This window comes from Rhinoderma darwinii, chromosome 2, assembly GCF_050947455.1.
Source record: "Rhinoderma darwinii isolate aRhiDar2 chromosome 2, aRhiDar2.hap1, whole genome shotgun sequence".
Lineage (NCBI taxonomy): Eukaryota > Metazoa > Chordata > Amphibia > Anura > Rhinodermatidae > Rhinoderma > Rhinoderma darwinii.
In genome coordinates this window covers 60,346,623-60,366,848 of record NC_134688.1, presented here as the reverse complement: position 1 = coordinate 60,366,848, position 20,226 = coordinate 60,346,623, and the positions used below count along the sequence as shown (strand labels likewise).

General features: G+C 43.8%; 1 protein-coding gene across 2 annotated transcripts in view; it reads right to left on the bottom strand.

Annotated features, from left to right (window-relative positions):
- MTUS2 (microtubule associated scaffold protein 2) overlaps positions 1 to 20,226 on the bottom strand; it is a 578,616-nt gene that overhangs the window by 148,420 nt on the left and 409,970 nt on the right. For both annotated transcript variants that reach the window (XM_075851678.1, XM_075851679.1), the window contains exon 5: positions 19,947 to 20,111. In XM_075851678.1, the coding sequence (XP_075707793.1) occupies positions 19,947 to 20,111 (165 nt within the window). The remainder of the gene's footprint in view (positions 1 to 19,946; positions 20,112 to 20,226) is intronic.

Below are 20,226 nucleotides of genomic sequence, written 5' to 3'. Positions count from 1 at the left end.
TCCGGACGTGGCAGATGACACAGGACGTGGCAGATTCCTCTGGACGTGGCAGATTCCTCTGGACTTGGCAGATGACACAGGACGTGGCAGATGACACAGGACGTGGTTGATTCCTCCGGACGTGTCAGAAGACACCGGACGTGGCACGACTTGATACTAAGGCACAGCACGGGAAACAGGAATGGGGAACAAGGCACGGGTAACAACAGGAACGGGAAACACTAAGGGACCATTTGCAAGACAGACTGGGAAAACTAACAATGCTCAGGCAAGGATTAGAAGGCCAGGGGCCTTCTTATAGACCAGGAAATCGTGGCAGTTGGTGATGATGACTTCCTCCTATTTGCGCGCGCTGGCCCTTTAAGGCCGGGCACGAGCGCGCGCGCGCACCCTACAGGACACAGCCGAATGGAGCGGAAGTGAGCGCTGGCGTCTCCTAGGAAGGAGATGGGGACCAGCGCTCACAGATCCATGGCTGCGGGCGTCGGGAGGGGAGTAAACCCGACGGCCCGCGGCCATGGACGCTACAGTATCCCCCCTCTTACGCCCCCTCTTCTTGAGGCCAGAGTGAGAGAGGAACTTTTTAATAAGAGCAGGAGCGCTGAGGTTCTCTTCTGGCTCCCAGGACCTCTCCTCAGGACCAAACCCTCTCCAGTCCACCAAATAGAAAGTCCTTCCTCCTACCCTTTTGCAGTCCAGGATCTCCTTTACCTCGAATACATCGGAAGGACCGCTGGGAGCAACTGTGGAACTAGAAGTCTTGCTGTAGCGGTTCAGGACCACTGGTTTCAGGAGGGACACATGGAAGGAGTTAGGGATTCTGAGGGTAGGAGGCAGCCGCAGCTTATAGGAGACAGGGTTGATTTGTTGCAGGATCTCGAAAGGACCAAGGACCAATGAACCTGGGAGCAAACTTGTATGAAGGCACCCTCAAGTGAATGTTCCGAGAGGACAGCCCGACTTTAGTCCCCGGAAGATACTGAGGCGGCTCTCTTCTCCTAGTATCTGCCTTTCGCTTCATGCGATCTACCGCCAGCAAAATAGAGGACCGGGTCTGTTGCCAGATTTGCAGGAAGTCCCCATATGCAGAGTCAGCAGCGGGTACCTGAGATGAAGTCGACACAGGAAGAGGGACTCTGGGATGTTGACTGTACACGATGTGAAACGGAGTGGAAGTGGTGGACTCACTTGTGTGGTTGTTGTATGAAAACTCGGCCCATGGAAGAAGCTGTACCCAGTTATCGTGCTGTGAAGAGATGAAGTGGCGGAGATAACTTTCCATGATCTGGTTGATCCTCTCAACTTGCCCATTGGACTGGGGGTGATAGGCTGAGGAAAAGTCCAAACTCACATCCAGGAGTTTACAGAGGGCTTTCCAGAACTTAGAGGTAAACTGAACACCCCGATCTGACACGATGTGTAGAGGCAAGCCATGCAAGCGAAAGATGTGCTGAATGAAGAGACTCGCCAGTCGGGGAGCAGAAGGTAGGCCGGTCAGCGGGATAAAATGAGCCATCTTAGAGAACCGGTCCACCACCACCCAGACAGTGTTACATCCTGCTGAGAGGGGAAGGTCTGTGACGAAGTCCATCGCAATGTGCTGCCAGAGGGGAATTGGGTACAGGCAGAGGTTGAAGCAGGCCGGCAGGCTTGGAGTGAGTCACTTTGTTAGAGGCACACACCGTGCAAGAAGAGACAAAATCCAGAACATCTTTAGGTAGCGTGGGCCACCAAAAGTGACGAGCAATCAGGTCTCGGGTTTTACGGACACCGGCGTGCCCAGCAAGTTTAGAACTATGTCCCCAGCGGAGAATTCTTCTCCTGTCTGCCAACCGAACAAAAGTCATCCCAGGAGGGATGTCTCTAACTTGCAGAGGATTAGCAGTGACAATGCAGGATGGGTCTATGATGATCTGAAGGGACTCCACCGTGTCTTCCGTCTCAAACGATCTGGACAGGGCATCGGCCCTCACATTCTTGTCCGCGGGACGGTAGTGGAGCACAAACTGAAAACGGGTGAAGAACAGCGACCACCTGGCTTGACGGGTATTCAGTCGTTGTGCAGACTGAAGGTAAGTAAGGTTCTTGTGATCGGTGAAGATCAGGATGGGGTGAGCAGCGCCCTCCAGAAGATGTCTCCACTCCTCTAGAGCCAATTTGATGGCCAGCAGCTCCCGATCTCCAATGGAGTAATTGCGCTCAGCAGAAGAAAACAGTCTAGAGTAGTAACCACATACTACTGCCTTTCCTTTGGAGCTCCTCTGGAACAGAAGTGCACCTGCACCAACAGAGGAAGCGTCCACTTCCAGAGAGAACTGCCGAGATACGTCAGGATGATGGAGGATCGAGGCTGAAGTGAAGGCTTTCTTGAGGCTAATAAATGCGGACTCTGCCTCTGGAGTCCACACCTTGGCGTTCACACCCTTCTTGGTAAGGGACGAGATGGGGGCCGTCAGAGAAGAGAAGTTAGGAATAAACTGCCGGTAGAAATTGGCGAATCCCAGGAACCGCTGTATGGCCCTTAAGCCTTGAGGACGTGGCCACTCCAGGACAGCTTTCACTTTCTTAGGATCCATCTTGAGGCCTTGATCCGAGATGATGTAGCCCAGGAAGGGCAGAGAACTCTTCTCAAAGACGCACTTCCCCAACTTGGCGTATAAATGATTCTCCCTCAATCGTAGTAAAACCTGACGGACATGCCTCCGATGAGTCATCGGATCTAGGGAAAAAATCAAAATATCATCAAGATAAACAACAATACAGACATAGAGTAGATCCCGGAAGATATCGTTAACGAACTCCTGAAACACTGCGGGAGCGTTACACAGTCCGAAGGGCATCACTAGGTATTCATAGTGCCCGTCCCGGGTGTTAAATGCCGTCTTACATTCATCACCCCGGCGAATCCGGACTAGATTGTAAGCCCCCCCGCAGGTCTAGCTTCGAAAAAATTTTGGCCCCTCGTATGCGATCAAACAGCTCAGAAATGAGTGGCAACGGGTATTTGTTCTTGACTGTGATCAGGTTGAGGCCCCTGTAGTCAATGCAGGGACGAAGGGATCCATCCTTCTTTTTAATGAAGAAGAATCCAGCCCCGGCCGGGGAGGAAGATTTTCGTATAAAACCCCTCTCCAGATTCTCCTTGATATAGGCCGACATGGATAGAGACTCAGGCAAGGAAAGAGGATATACCCGTCCACGGGGGAGAGAAGCATTAGGAACCAGTTCAATGGGGCAGTCATAGGTCCGATGTGGAGGCAGCGTCTCAGCCTCCCTTTTGCTGAAAACATCTGCATACTGAGCAAAATGGGGAGGCAGTCCCGCCAGCGACTGAGGCAGAGGAGGCTTGACAGGATGGATCTGCAACAGATAACGACCATGGCACTTGGAGCCCCATTGGAGAACCTCTCCAGAACTCCAGTCCAGGACTGGGGCATGTAGTCGAAGCCAAGGCAGGCCCAGCAGAACAGGATTGATGGCCTTGGGCAAAACAAGGAAGGAAATGAATTCAGAATGCAGGACTCCAACCTGGAGCTTCAACGGCTTGGTTTTAGAAATGATGGGATTCGGCAGAGGCAGTCCATTAACAGAGGCAACAGCCAAAGACGTCTCTAGGGGAACTGTGGGCAACTGAAGATGATCCACTAGCTCTTTCTGGATGAAGTTAGCAGCAGAGCCAGAGTCAAGATAGGCAGAGACTTGATGCGACCTGTCGCCGGATACTAGGGTCACAGGAATAGTCAATTTGGAACCGAATGCTCTGTTAGATTCCGTTCCACCTAGGGTTGTCTCTCCAATCAATCCTAGGCAATGGGGTCTCTCCGGCCTCTGGGGACACAGACGCACAATATGGCCTCCACGGCCGCAATACAAACAAAGTCCAGAAGTGCGTCTGCGTTGTCTCTCCTGGGTAGACAATTTGACATAATTACCCTGCATCGGATCCTCTGGTGGGATGACTGAGGGGGATTGCAGGACAGCAGAATCCAGCCTAGGAAGTACTCTCTCCCGGAGAACCAATTGGGAACGTTCCCGGATCCTCATGTCAACCCGGGAGGCGAGTAGGATTAGATCGTCCAGGGTAGATGACAGATCGCGAGCAGCCAGCTCGTCCTTGATCCCTGAAGACAGTCCCTGCCAGAATGTAGCCACCAAAGCCTCGTTGTTCCAGGTCAATTCAGCAGCCAGGATACGGAACTGGATGGCATACTCGCCCACGGAGAGGTCTCCCTGGTGTAGGGTTAGCAAGGATGCAGCAGCCGAAGATTCTCTCCCAGGTTCCTCAAAGATCGAGCGGAAGGTCTGTAGGAAGCACTGCAAGTCCCGGGTCTCTGGTCCCTGATGTTCCCACAGAGGATTAGCCCATGCCAGGGCTTTGCCAGTAAGGAGAGAGATGATGAAGGCGATCCTGACGTCATCCGAACAGAAGGACCTGGCATGTAGTCTGAAATGGATCAGGCACTGATTCAAAAATCCCCTGCAGGACCTTGGATCTCCGTCATAGCGTGGAGGTGGCGGCAAGAAACACAGGGGGTTGGTACCGGTACAGACAGGAAGTGTAGCAGGAGCAACCGCAGGAACGGGTGCGGTGACGACTGTGGTTGGAGCGAGCAACCGATGGGCTATGGCATTCACCGACAGGAGGAGCTGGTCTTGTCGTGAATGAAGATCCTCCATCTCGGCCAGCATGGCTTGTGTCGTCAAAGTCTCAGGTTGACCAGTGGGGTCCATGGCCTGAGCGTACTGTCACGGAGCGGGTTAGTGGACCCACTAGGCCGTACCGCCGTAGCGGGGAGGCAGCTGGCCAAACCACAGGAAATCCCAGAAATACAATGTCCCGCACAAGGGTACCTGGATAGTCCAGACGGTGGCCGCAGCTCTGGCACAGATGGAGAGGGTTGCAGCAGACAGCGCCAAACGTGGCGGATGACACAGGAGCCGCAAGTTGCGCCAGACGTGGCGGATTCCTCCGGACGTGGCAGATGACACAGGACGTGGCGGATTCCTCCGGACATGGCAGATGACACAGGACATGGCAGATTCCGCTGGACGTGGCAGATGACACAGGACGTGACAGATTCCTCTGGACGTGGCAGATGACACAGGACGTGGCAGATTCCTCTGGACGTGGCAGATGACACAGGACGTGGTTGATTCCTCCGGACGTGGCAGAAGACATCGGACGTGGCACGACTTGATACTAAGGCACAGCACGGGAAACAGGAACGGGGAACAAGGCACGGGTAACAACAGAAACGTGAAACACTAAGGGACCATTTGCAAGACAGACTGGGAAAACTAACAATGCTCAGGCAAGGATTAGAAGGCCAGGGGCCTTCTTATAGACCAGGAAATCGTGGCAGTTGATGATGATGACTTCCTCCTATTTGCGCGCGCTGGCCCTAGATAGATAGATAGATAGATAGATAGATAGATAGATAGATAGATAGATAGATAGATAGATAGTAATCCAAAAAACAGGCAGCACACTGTAGTTGAAGTGTAAAAAATGAGGGTACTTTTATTGCCCCATGTGCGATGTTTCAGCTCTATCCTCTAAAGCCTTTCTCAAGCAGCTTGAGAAATGCTCTAGAGCAGGGGTGGGCAAACTTTTTGACTCGCGGGCCACAATGGGTTCTAAAATTTGACAGAGGGGCCGGGCCAGGAGCATTTGGAGGGAGTGTTTGGGCCGGATATACTAAAGCATTAAATGTAGTGTGTGCAAACCTCATAGCACAGTAAGAACACTACAACCCAATTTATTAACTGTCTTTCAAATGTGAAAAATAGCCCTTATCAGTTAATAAATTTGTCTCAAGGAATATGCAAGATATGGCATTTACATACTATTTCGCAGATACTGGGAGGAGGAAATGTAAATAGATTAAAATAACATACGCACTGTGATTTATCAAGAAAAAAGTTCTGTTGACTCTGTAAATTAGCTGCCAACCTCTGAGCAGTAGCCGCCCGTTCTTGTGTTGACTGCTTGCTAGCATAGTTTGCATGCTTCGTGGCAAAGTGACGGCTGATATTGTACTCTTTGAAAACCGAAGGGCTTAATGGTGACGTGAAACGAAGTGAAAATTAAAGTGAAATAAAGAGAAATACGCGCCACATTAACAACGGTCAATGTGTTTTGAGTGCACCATCTATTGGGAAAACGTGGGCATTGCAGGGAAAGGGGAAAAAAAAGGAGGTTTTTACTATAATTTGGACAAGTTCGGCGGGCCGGATTAAAAAGCCTAACGGGCCGTATCTGGCCCGCGGGCCGTAGTTTGCCCATGTCTGCTCTAGAGGATAGAGCTGAAACGTCGCACATGGGGCTATAAAGTACCCTCATTTTTTACACTTCAACTACGGTGTGCTGCTTGTTTTTTGGATTACTGTATAGCTGGGATCTCGGTCTGCTCCCCAGGGCTTGCACCCACATCTTTCCGGTGCTGCTGGACTTTCTGTTTTTCGGTCACATTTAAATCTACAGATTTGAGGAATGTAATGTAATCAATTAATCATCTGGAATCCTTATTAAGGCACTTTATAAATGCAAAACATCATAAGAATATCTTCTCAAAGATTCATTACCTATTATAAAATCTAAAGCCTCTTAAAGATAACAAAATATGTTCGCACTCCTCTATAATTATTCTGCACCCCTGCAGTGACAGCCACTAATATATTCTTACAGATCCATTTTTAACATTGGAAACTCAACTGGACAAAACTGGAGACTAGAAATATCAGTATGGTTTAGTTGTTAGTGGGTGAGTTTAAGATCTTACTACATACTGTTTTATTATCGAGTTAAATGAACAAACAGTATGCATTAAGCTCCCCCTAGTGGTGGCAGTAGACAGACAGTATTTTATCATTTAAAGAGTATCAGTCACATATTTATGCTGCACTGTCTGAGGGCAGCATCAAGTACTGACAGACACCCTGATTTCAGCAGTCTGTCACTTATTCAGTAATGTGCCCTAGTTTTGGAGACTTTACACGTTATACTTGCGGCGTACGTGTGGTGATTGAGTCCAATGATATTGATCAATTCACGCTCCCCTCGCTGATCGACACATTTCTTCCTAAGCACAGCAATAGGAGAAAATGTGTCAAATATCATTGGACTCAAGCCCTGAATCGCCTTACGCATTTCTCAAGTATAAAGTGTCAATTCTCCAAAACTACGATGATTTACTTATTAAGTGACAGACCACTGAATTAAGCGCCCTCAGACAGGGCAGAATAAATATGTGACAGATCCGTTTTAGCTATATCTATGCAGGAGATTGTAAGCTCTGTATCAGAAACACGGAACTCAGACAGCTATAAAGATATATTATAAAATGAATCAGCATGCGATCTACGCTGTTTCCCTAACTGCCATTAACTTCTATCGGACGTACGGAAACAGTGTAGCTCAGCGAGCTACGCTGCTTCCTTCTTCTATGATCGGAAATCAGAAGCGTCAGCGGGAAAACAGAGCGGTAGAACAGGGTTTAGGGGGCCCCATTTTAGAGATAGGTGCGGGTTCCAGAGGTGGGACCTGCATCTATCTGACATTTATGACATATTCTGTGGATATATAATAAATGTCCCTGATGGGAAAACCCCTTTAATGGTGTTTCTGAGTACTAGGTAATTCCTATAAGTGAACCCACAAGGAGAAAACAGGGAAAAAGTGTGAAAGATATAAGACCTTTAAGTAACTGTATATATAATCAATTACAGCTAAAATAATAATAATATTAATAATATTTAAAAAACAACATTTCTGAATTTAGTGAAGTAAGAATTAATTGTTAAATTCTGCAAGAAAGCTTAAAAATAACCCAGAAAAATAATAATTTTTCTTAAAAGCATTCGAGAGGAAATTATATATTTTTTTCAAACAGATAAAATCACTCTATGTCTATAGATAGTATAGAACAGAAATTTGCTACAGCCTGCAAAAAAATATGCTCAACAAAAATATAATCTTTGGTCACACAGCTGAACTAAGCTGCAAGGCTTTCTGTGAATTAAGAAATACTCCGACTTCAATCCCGAAGTCATTTAAAATTATCAGGAAGTCTCTGCAAGCCATGGACAGTGGGAACGCTAGAAATTCTTTTTTTTACTTTTAAATCTATAAAAGAAATGCCAATTTATTCTTCTATAACTTGGAGAACAACTAAGTAATGTCACTCAAAGGAGTATTCCCACCTTAGACATTTATGGCAAATCCACAGGGTATGCCATAAATGCCTGATAGATACAGGTCCCAACCAAATCCCGTCCCGCCTGGTGAGGTGGCTACCGGCCACCGCATCCGGGTGAACAATGAATGGAGAAGTAGCCTCGCATAAGGGGGTCTCTCTGCATTTACCTCTATGGGATTCACTTCAATGTTTGGCTGTTACCATAACTTTCATGGAGCAGAATGGAGAGAGTTGCGCACATGTGCGGCCACCTTTCCATCCTGCCTGGATGCAGTGGCCAGTAGCTGCCTCACCAGTCGGGACCTCGCTCTGGAGATAAGTGCGGGTTCAAGAGCTGGGATCCACATTTATAAGACATTTATGGCACATCCCATAAATATGCCATTCATGTTTGGGGTGGGAATAATCCTTTAAAACTATTCCAATATGATTCACAAATAAAAAAGGGGTTTTCTTGTGAAAAATATTTCTGGCATATCATTATCATTAAGTCCGAGGTTTGTCATGGAGAACTTCGAGGGACTTTCGGTCCCCCGTTCTCCTTATCGTTGCCAGCGATCACACATGTATCCCCTATCCTGTGGATAGGGGATGTATGTCTTTTGTAGGAACAACCCCTTCAGTGGCGTCGCGCTGTAGCAGCCATAGCAGCTGCTAGCAGAGCCTCCGGCCATGGGAGGGGGCCCCGTAGCAGCCGCTACGGCTGCTATAGCGGTAGTTACGCCACTGAAGCCATCATTAAAGGGGTTTTCCGGCCAGTAAAAATTGATGGCCTATCCTCAAGATAGACAACTCAATAGCTAATGGGTTGGAGTCCGACTCCCGGGATCCCCGCCGACCAGCTGTTTTGAAGGGGTCGCAGCGCTCGTATGTGCACTGCTTCCCCGTAATTTCTTCTTGCTCAATGTGAATCTTCGACACGCATTTATCGGCAATTCACAGGTATTACAGCCTTTTCTCCCATTGAAGTGAATGGGAGAAAAGGCTGCAATACCTGTGAGTCGCCACTAAATGCGTGTCGAAGATTCACAGTAGCAAGAACAAATGAAGGCGAAGCAGCGCTCGTAAGAGCGCTGTGGCCCCTTCAAAACAGCTGGTTGGCTGGAAAACCCCTTTAATCCCTTCCTGCCGCAGTCATTTTTCAGATTTTCAATTCCATCTTTTCCTCCCCACGTTCCAAAAGTCATAACTTTTTGTTTTTCTGTCTATATAGTCCTATGTAGGCTTGATTTTTGCGTAACAACTTGTAGTTTTTAATCGCGCCATTTATTGTACTGTATAATGTACTAGGAAAACGGGAAAACAATTATTTTTGGGGTAGAAAAGGAAAAGAAAAGCGATTAGTCTATTGCTTTTTTGCACTTCGTTTTTACAGAATTCACTGTGCAATTAAAACTACATGTTAACTATTTTGCGGGTCAATGCGATTACGGCGATACCAAATTTATATAGTTTTTTCTATATTTTACTACTTTTACAAGGAAAAAACTTACTGTGAAAAATAAGCGAGCCATAGCTTTTTTATTTTTTCGTCGATGTACAAAAAAAAAACATTATTTAACTGATATTTACTTTTTTTATTAGTATTGAACCAGTTATCATTGGATCGCTTGCACTATATACTGCAACACTAATGTATTGCAATATATCGCCTTTCTGGCAGGCTCCTATTAATCCCTGCCAGAGGAGCACAAAGATGGCAGACCTGGGGGCCTCCATGAGGCCTCCAGGATGCCATAGCAACCATCGCCACTCCGCGATCGCATTGTTGGCGGGCCGATGAGCTGTTAGGAGGGGTTTGAGATATGGGATTTTTGTCTCTAACCTTCGTCTCTTTGTTAGATGCATAGAAGGTGAACAGATTCTATAAGGATGTGTAGTTCCCATCGTGAATCATGGGAAAGGGGGTGTGATGGTGTGCGGACGCTTTGCTGGAGAGACGGTTGCAAATTTATAGTTAATTAAAGGCGCACTTAACCACCATGGTTACCACAGCATTCTGTAGTTATACACCAATTCATTTACGCATAGTTGAGCCATTATTTATTTGACCCATAATACTCCGCAAGGCTGTGTAGGAGCTACTTGATTATGACCTAAACCCGATAGAGATGGTTTGGGATGAGTTGGACCAGAGAGTCAAGGAAAAGCAGCCGACAAGCGATCAGCCTAAGATGTTAGAAAAGAATCTCTGGTATGAAGTTGGTTGAGAGAATTCCAAGGGTGTGCCAAGCTGTTATCAAGAGGTGACTACTTTGAAGAATCTTAATTATAAGATAGTTTTGAATTGAATTGGTGACTGTGTAGTCACACCTGCATTACTTCTTAGTTCCAATGACTTTACTTTTATTCTAAAATGTGTAACAAAAGGAAAAATAAAGAAAACCCCTTCTATGAGTAGGTGTGTCCAAACTTTTGACTGGTACCATAGGTCTTGACTCGTTGGCTACTTGAGTACATTAACACAGTAAGCTATTCTTGTTTAGCTTTGGCTTTATGTTTGGGGTTTGTTACCTTGCTGGAAAATAATTCTTACACTCCTAATAGATACTTTCCTAAGTACATGTGCTTATTAATGCATAATAATCAATACCCATGAGCCTGTAGACAAGTTCAACAGGTTTCAGAATTAATACCAAGATTAAGAAATGTCATCTGAGTGACCATGGAATTGTTGAAACTGGACGTGATGCTTTCAGAACTGGCCAAACTGGTTCAAGCTGGCAAGAAAGCAAAATTCACTCAAGTATCCATGGGTTACATTAGAAGTGTGGACTACAGCTGCAGAAGACTACATGAAGTTCCACCCTTATCTGCTGAGAACAAAAAACGGAGTATATAATGGCACCAAGTCACCAAAACTGCACGGTTGATAAGTGTGTACACATCACCTGGTTGATGAATCATGATTTTTGCTGCATCATACAGACGGCAAGGATAGAATTTTGCATAAAGCCCATTTATTATTATTTGTTTTGAGGATATAATGATGAGGGGGATGTTTTCTTGCCACACATTTAGGGTATGTTCACACGTTGTGTTTTCACGCCTGAAATACGCCTGAAAAAGCAGTAGCTGAACACCTACAAACATTTGCCCATTGAATTCAATGGGAAAAATGGCATTTCGCTCAGACAGGGCATTTTTTTTATATTAAAAAAACGTCCCGTAAAAAGAAGGCGCATGTCACTTCTTGAAACAATCCCAAAACATCTATAAAAAAACGCCCCAAAAAAGGTTTTCAGCTTCAAAAACAGCTGAAAATCAGAGGCTGTTTTCTCTGAAAACAGCGCCGTAATTTTCAGCCGGTTTTGACTTTGCATGTAAACATACCCTAACACTCTTAATACCAATTACACATTATTTAAATGCTTCAATCTGCTTGAGTTTTGTTCCTGACCACATGCATCAGTGTGGTCTATGTATCATCTAATGGCCACTATTAGTAGAATAATACAATAAGTCATTAAGGACATGTCATCTCAAGTTAGCCCCATTAACATGACATTGAGTTCAATAAATTCTATTGGCCAATCTCCTCTCTATGGGTCTTTATTTTTTTCCCAGTTCTCTACCAAATAGTCCCTAATTTTTTATTTTACCTAAATAATTATTTCAGAAGCTCACACTTCCATTCTGTTTTGTGCTGATTCAGGCTCCCGGGCCCCATGTTGCTGCAACCTCTGCACTCTGTAGAACTACACCACTGTTTATGTATATATGCATTACCTTTGGATTTTACACAAACAAATAAAAAATAACCAATTAGGCTGTGTACACATCAGCGTTGGTTTCCGTTGAGGGGTTCCGTCTGACCTTTCCATCAGGTGAGCCCCTCAACGGAAAGGCATATGTAAACCATAGCTTCCGTTTGCATCGCCATTGATCTCAATGGTGACGGATACTTTGCTAATGGTTTCCGTTTGTCACTGTTGTGAAAGGGTTCCATTTTTTTGACGGAATCAATTGTGCAGCCGACTGCACTATTGATTCTGTCAAAGAAACGGAAACCATAAGCAACGGAAGCATTACCATTGAAGTCAATAGCAATGCAAACGGAAGCTATGGTTTACGTTTGCCTTTCCGTTGCGGGATTCCTCCCCTGCAAAGCTCTGACTGAACCCCTCAATGGAAACCAACGCTGATGTGAACAGGCCTTAAGTTGTATAGGGAGAACTTAGTTATGTTGTGTACACAGAGGGCATAACGGCATTATTGGGGTATACATGGCAATTATCAGGGATAGTTGTTGTTTTAATTTGCAGATTATTAAATGGCGTATTACATGTTATCTGAGTATTTGTCCATCTCCCAGTTACGCTGCCCTAAGCTCGCATCCTCGTCCTCTCAAGTAGCCTCAGGCTTGTTTAAAAACAGCCCATGGAAAAGCTAGAAACTTTTCTTGTCACTTGTATTTTCCAAACTTCATGTTTCTTCTGATAAAACAGTGTAATGAAATGTATAAAACTGCTAGAAAAGTAGGTCAAATATTTGCTTCCTGTAGACTGTGCTGTGTGCATGTACTGCTTGATGCCTGACTATGAATCACATCTAAATGCATTGGATTTTAGGTGAATATTAGGGTATGTTCACACCCAGTAGCAAGTATCAATAAAAATGTCTTTGTGTCAGCTTACTCCTATTCTTTGCTGTTGGACTGGTTTAATTGAAGAAGACACGTGTTCTTTAACCCCAGCATTGCGATCCCGAGCATATCTCACAAATGAATGGAGGATGCGGGCAAGACGTGGACGTGTCTAGAAAAATGGATGATGTAGTAATGGCCTTGGTACAATCTGCTGCAACAGAGCAGGACGCAACCAGAGAACAACAGCGAACAAATATAAACCAGCAAGAATCAAACCGCTTGCTGTCATTAATAGGGGCCACAAATAAAGACCTCCAGATTCAACACAAGTTAGTGCAGCGTGTGGCAAATCTTCCTGCGGTTCAACCAGAAATGGAGCAAAGAGCTGCTCATAAGAGCCATTTTTTTTACAAAAGATGACGGCAGAGGATGATGTGGGAGAATTTGTGAGTTTTAGGTGCAAACGTATCTTATAATGTTTTTTGTTTTTTTTTGTAATAATAATTCTTGTTTATCACAAAGTTAAAGATGGGCATGGCTGACAAAAGGACAACAAGACAATTGCAATTGTCAGACATTCTTCTTTCAGGAAATCTATAGGGTTTGGAGGTACACTTACTTTTGTGTGTTCCCTGTATTTTATAGGCTGTTACTTTTTTCTGTAAAAAAATTAGATGATGGTGCCTGTGTGTATAAAGAGCTGCGTTTCATTTTGTCAATTTTCCAGGTTTCGATTTTCGAGAAATATATAGGTATGGGAGTTTAGAATGATTTTTTTTAGTTTGAAATTTAGGTTCTATTTGTACATGTCTGAAAATTGTCCCGGCTACCAGAGAGGCAAAACGTCCAAATCTCCCTGGCAGTGAAAATATGATGTTATGGCTGACATGCAGTGTAACCCTCTTCTGCAATCGCTGCATTTGTGTTTTTTAATGCAGCTGGTGCTGATGACGAGGCGCTGTACCATGACACCATCTTATCTCCATTTGCTATGCAGTTGAATATAATCTATTGTTCTCTTTAATCAGTCCTTTCAGGCTGGTAAAATAATGGCTGTATAGAATATTCTTCAAAGGATTGACTAAAAGGAAGTCGAGAAAAATGTTTACCTGATGATGGCCGTGATACAGGGGTTGTAATCCTAACCAGGCATATCATTGCACATAATCCCTCTAAAATAGGGAATCGCAACCTTTTTTGTCCCAAGTGCCAAATTCTTAGGGTATGTTCACACGGCCCTATTTCGGCTGTTTTTCGTGCCGTAAATGCCCGAAAAAAGACTGAAAAATGGGAAGCAGAACGCCTCCAAACATCTGCCCATTGTTTTCAATGGGAAAACGGCGTTCTGTTTCGACGGAGTGTAAAAAAACGGCCGTGAAAAAGAAGTGCAGGACAGTTCTTGGGATGTTTTTGGAGCCGTTTTCCATAGACTATTGAAAAAAGCTCCAAAAACGGCCGTAAATACGCAGCGAAAATCGCTAGTGGCACAAAAAATGTCTGAAAATAAGGAGCTGTTTTCCCTTGAAAACAGCTCCGTATTTTCAGACGTTTTTGGTCACTGCGTGTGAACATACCCTGAGATTGTGCTCCTTGCTGTTAACATAATGTAGGTTATAAATTTAGTACACATAATGTTAATAAGCAATATGATTAAAAAGCCAATTCATTGCATTACAGCAGGTGAGATATAAATATGGGTGTGACACGATGGAACACTTGCCTTCCTAGTGGGACCTTGTGGTCCCAAATACTGGAACATCTTAAATTCTACCCACGCTCTGCCCAAGAACGCCCCAAAACAGCCTGGAACAGCCTTTTTATGGATAGTTGCAAAAGCCATGTCGCTTTAAGTTCTAGTTTGCGGGACAGTCCTATGAAAAGTGTTGTCACGGGTGATGTAGGAGATATATGCGCAAACAACAGCATGCACGTAGCCTCACAGCTGTGGCAATATTGCAGGATATGTCTGCGGCAGCAGCTGCAAATTAGCGCCAATGGCACTAATACTAATATATCAATGTATTGTCACTGTCCTCTATTGGTTTACTGTCTAGTGTCAATACGGGACATTATAGTGATTCCTTTTTCCCATGCTACAGGCTGCACAAAGTTATCGCTGGCTAAATGCTCTAGAATTTATAGGATCCCATAACAGCACCAGCAATGGGTCCTCCACCTTGTAAACTGAACTGTAGCATAACCACTTGTACTGGAGCGATGATGGGCACCACTGTCATTTAGCAGATCTTCTGCACAAAATACAACCCTCATACAGTAGTAATGAGTGATAGCAGAAACCCATGACTTTTTTTCGCCATGCAAAAAGGGACAATATTCTCGCCTCAGTGTGGCGCTCCTCAGCTCTTATGACTGCCATGGCAATAGTTCTGCCCATAACTGGGCAGATTTGGCTCTTGGGCTGCATATTTTTCATGTCTGTTTTGGAGTGAGTGATCTGAACATTTCACTTGTAATCTATAATCCTGCAAATCTCAGGGGGGCACAGAGGTAGCAGTCCAAAATGCCACCCCTGCCACGTAAGAAGACACCAGTGTTATAAATAGTTCATAGTAGGTGGGGGATTTTGCATTACAGCTTCAAGTCATGCCCCTGACACAGCTTGATACCCCCATATAACACCATCTGTGGTCAGGGGGTTGACTCAGGTATAGATTTTGCAATGATTTCCATGATATTCAGTTTACTTCGCTGCCCATAAATTTAATTTTTGGGCATTGTAAGGTGTAATGCGCTACATTTAGATTTATAACTTGACAGTATTCTTTCGGTTACTTTTCCTCACTGCCTCTTGGCTTCAACCCATACAGTGAGTCCAATATCTGGAAGCTAAAATAATTAACTTTTCATCGGTTAAGTGATCTTGGATCTTGTCTTCCGACTTCCCCTGTGCATGTCGCTCACAGTCTTTGTCAGAGGTTCCCAGTAGAAAATGAGATTGAAAAGTGAAGTTACACGGAGAGTGAAGAAGTAGTTACAACTCCAGCTTACTCCGTTCCCTTGACACTTCTCTAATATTGTTAAGAATCTCTTGTCAGTGTGTGACATTTCTTAAGTGATAAATTAGAAAAAACTCCAGAACAAAATTACATTTTTAACGGGGCTGAGAATCGCACTTCCAAAAGGTTACACAAAAGGAATGATGCGCCGGATGTTTACTTATTACTGTGGGGATAGACGGATCCCAGACCCACTGAGGCAGATAGAAATAGTATGAAATCTGCTGCTGTAAGAAGCAACGGCGATTATTACTACATTGGTGTCTTCATAAGCTAAACAGGACAGGGAGGTTTCCTCAAATTGTTTTTCCAGGTGAATTTACCGGCTGTTGTGATTAATGTTACTATTATTGAGATGACTCGGTTTTCTGAAGCAACTGTATCTTCTCATATCTTAATGTGCTTGATTCTTGTTTAAAATAATATAATTTCTACTTGAAAGTAAGACTCCATTTTTGAAATCTGCTACTACATGGAAAACGTCAACAAGCTGCTGTTGATGGATTCGCCTTTCAATTTATGTGGCTCTATTTAGTACTATAACTAAAATAACCTAACCTTAGAGGCCTCAAAACGGTTGACAGGGTGATATAGAGGAGGGGGAAGACATTTTAAACGTACTTTTTTTTCCGTCATGCAGGTTACATGATCGAGACACCGATGTTTGATTCGCCCGGCGCACCGATCGCAAGTGCGGGCGGCATTGTGCAGGAGCACTGGCACATCAATTCCCGCCTCAGTGGCACTTGTGATCGGCGCGCCGAGGGAATTAAACATTCCATTGAGAAAAAATGTAAATTTAAAATGCCCTTCCCCTCCACTATATCATCCTGTCAGCAGTTTTGAGACCTCAAAACTGCTGACCGATTCCCTTTAACAACATAATAGGTTAAGCTACTCATATTTTAAGCACTATATTTGAATGTCTATATGTTAATAAGCATCAGATATTTAGATATGTATTTATGAGCTTGTCTGTCTGCTTTTTCGCACCCTGGCAAAATCTGGCAGCAATTTTCAATTCTAATGTAGCGCCACCACTGGCGAAAAGAAGCGTTACATAATGATTGAAATCAATGAACTGTCTAATAATGCATGGATTTGCCAGGTCCTCCAGAGTTAACATGCTTTTTGTAGCTACCCTCCATTTTGGCTAACAGATGGTACCCAGTCTATTCACTCAGAATTCTCTAATAGGGTATTTGAAAATAGGTTTTCTAAATCAGACAAACCCTTTAATGAGATTCTATTCTGGTTATTAAAAAATTCATGACATTGTGCCATTATACCAAAATTTGTGATTTCTAGGTCTTATTTGTACACCTTATTATAATGATAAATTCTGTTACAGTATTTTCATGATATCTCAGTTCCAGGTTCATAGTTTTATGAGATGACATATAATCCCAATACACAGCTGAAACTGACCTTGAAATTTACTCAGTGGATCGGATGTATACTGTATGTTCTCCGGTGAAGTGGTGAGATGGATAGCAAAACCGCATGTGCTGTAATTTAGGAAAATTGTTTGAAAATGTAAAGAGTGTTTTGAACTGGTCGATCTCCCAGTATTTTAAACACCAGTTAACAATACCAGTACTAGCACTTAAAAAGTAGATATGTTATATAATAAATACATTCATCTTAACCCCGGAGTTTTATTTATTTTTTAATCTTTCCTCACTCCTCTCAATGCTAAATTCTTCCTTGTGCACCGATCCCGCAGGCTGTTCAGTGCAGGATGACACGTGCTGCACCCGCCTCTCCTCTGACATGCTCCCGCCCTCTTTGCTATCATGCTTCGTCCTGCTTGAAATGCTCCTCCTCCTGCTCTCTGCTCCAAAGAAACGGCGTGATACTGGTAGCTTCTCCCCCCAGACGTGCCAATGCTCCTCCTGCTACTCTCTCCGGTGATGTGGAGCTCACCCTCATCCAAATGATTTACAGCGGTATGTAAGTCCAATTTGTGCTTTCTCAAAGGGATTATATATACACTACCGTTCAAAAGTTTGGGGTCACCCAGACAATTTTGTGTTTTCCATGAAATCTCACACTTATATTTATCAAATGAGTTGCAAAATGACTAGAAAATATAGTCAAGACATTGACAAGGTTAGAAATAATGATTTTTATTTGAAATAATAATTTTCTCCTTCAAACTTTGCTTTCGTCAAAGAATGCTCCATTTGCAGCAATTACAGCATTGCAGACCTTTGGCATTCTAGCTGTTAATTTGCTGAGGTAATCGGGAGAAATTTCACCCCATGCTTCCAGAAGCCCCTCCCACAAGTTGGATTGGCTTGATGGGCACTTCTTGCGTACGATACGGTCCAAATGTTCTTCTGTGTGATCCAAACACCTCAAACTTCGATTCGTCTGTCCATAACACTTTTTTCCAATCTTCCTCTGTCCAATGTCTGTGTGCTTTTGCCCATATTAATCTTTTATTAGCCAGTCTCAGATATGGCTTTTTCTTTGCCACTCTGCCCTGAAGGCCAGCATCCCGGAGTCGCCTCTTCACTGTAGACGTTGACACTGGCGTTTTGCGGGTACTATTTAATGAAGCTGCCAGTTGAGGACCTGTGAGGCGTCTATTTCTCAAACTAGAGACTCTAATGTACTTGTCTTGTTGCTCAGTTGTGTAGCGGGGCCTCCCACTTCTCTTTCTACTCTGGTTAGAGCTCTGAAGGGAGTAGTACACACCGTTGTAGGAAATCTTCAGTTTCTTGGCAATTTCTCGCATGGAATAGCCTTCATTTCTAAAAACAAGAATAGACTGTCGAGTTTCACATGAAAGCTCTCTTTTTCAAGCCATTTTGAGAGTTTAATTGAACCCACATATGTAACTTTTGAACGGTAGTGTATATATATATATATATATATATATATATATACTGTATATATAATTTTTTTTTTTTTAAGAAATTTTGCATCACTCCGGTGATAAAGGTAACTGTGGTTTTATTCTGTCAACATTCAGTCACATGTTTCAGTCACACATTTCTGTCCCACCTTGGGACCTCTCTCAAGCATAGTGATGCAGTGGTATATAAAGCATGTGTCCAATTTGCATAATTAACAAAATTAAAAGCTTATACGTGCCAATATAGCAAAGATATACATCATTAAAGATACCAACCAGGTCAAGTGTTCATACATAAGTGTCAGTGAAAAATATATAAATATAAAACCACAAACAAACATAAATCCAGTAATATAATAGCTTGATTAGCATTAATCATAAATGCCGCAGCTGTGTAGGGGGGGGGGGGCGCTGGGACATCAGGACCACTCACCAATCGGAGAAAGAATACGTTTATCCCATGAGGTAGTGAGGAAAACGATCATCCATGCGGTGTCTATTCTTTTGTATTCTTGTTGTTGGTCAATACAACAACAAGAAAAGTGACAATGGCCTCTGCTAGGCCGGGAGACGCATATTAGCTTAGGCATTGACAGACACACACGAGTCCTCTCATGGTGTTCACATCTGAGTCAGGGCATTCCATTGTTCTGCTGCGTCAGAGGAGCTGAACAAGGGAATGCCGGACGCAACGGTTCTGTTGCCACACAAACACCACTGGTGGCCGTCAGAACCCATTGATTTGAATGGGTTCTGTCGGCGTTCCATCGAAGTGTCCATAGTTTTACCGGAAACAATAGTGCAGCATGCTGTGCTATTGTTTACGGCAATTTCTGCCGGATCGGCGACGGAGTCCCCTAAACGCAGATACTTTGGGTCATTTCTAAAACACTGTCTGAGGCAATTTTTTATGTTCCTATAATTGCATTATTTGATTATTCATTATAGATTGTTAATAATAATAATAATAGTAAAAATAATAATAGTAAAAATAATAATAATAGCAATAATAATTAATTATATATTTTTTCTATTTCTTCTTGCTCCTACACCTACGAAAAAAGACTAAATTTACATGACCTTTTTATAGGCGTGTGAATCCTGCAGTAAATTCTAGATTTCACAATGCCACTAGGCAGGAGGATGATGGTTCTGTTTTATCATTATAGTAGGCAAAGGAAAAACATTCATTTAACATAATGAGAAATAGTTTCCATCCTGGTGGGATAATGCAGATGGCGGGTTATAGCCGGGATGTTATCTGGAATAGAATTGCTTACCAGCAGGTGATGTGCTTGTTTTCTTTGCTGGAAGTAAACTCCTGCGGGGTGCGACGGTGCCACCACACACTTCCAGTATTGTCCTATTCATACCCTTGGGGATCTCCTTTGAAGGCAGAACTGTATTTTGAGTAGGATACTCTTCATTTGAGAGGCTCGTACCTGCTGGAAATAAAAGCAGCAGAAATGAGACGATCATAAAATATGTATTGAAAAATATCAAGTCGGAATTGCAGCCATAATATCCGAAAGTGGAACATATTTAGAATACTTGGTAATA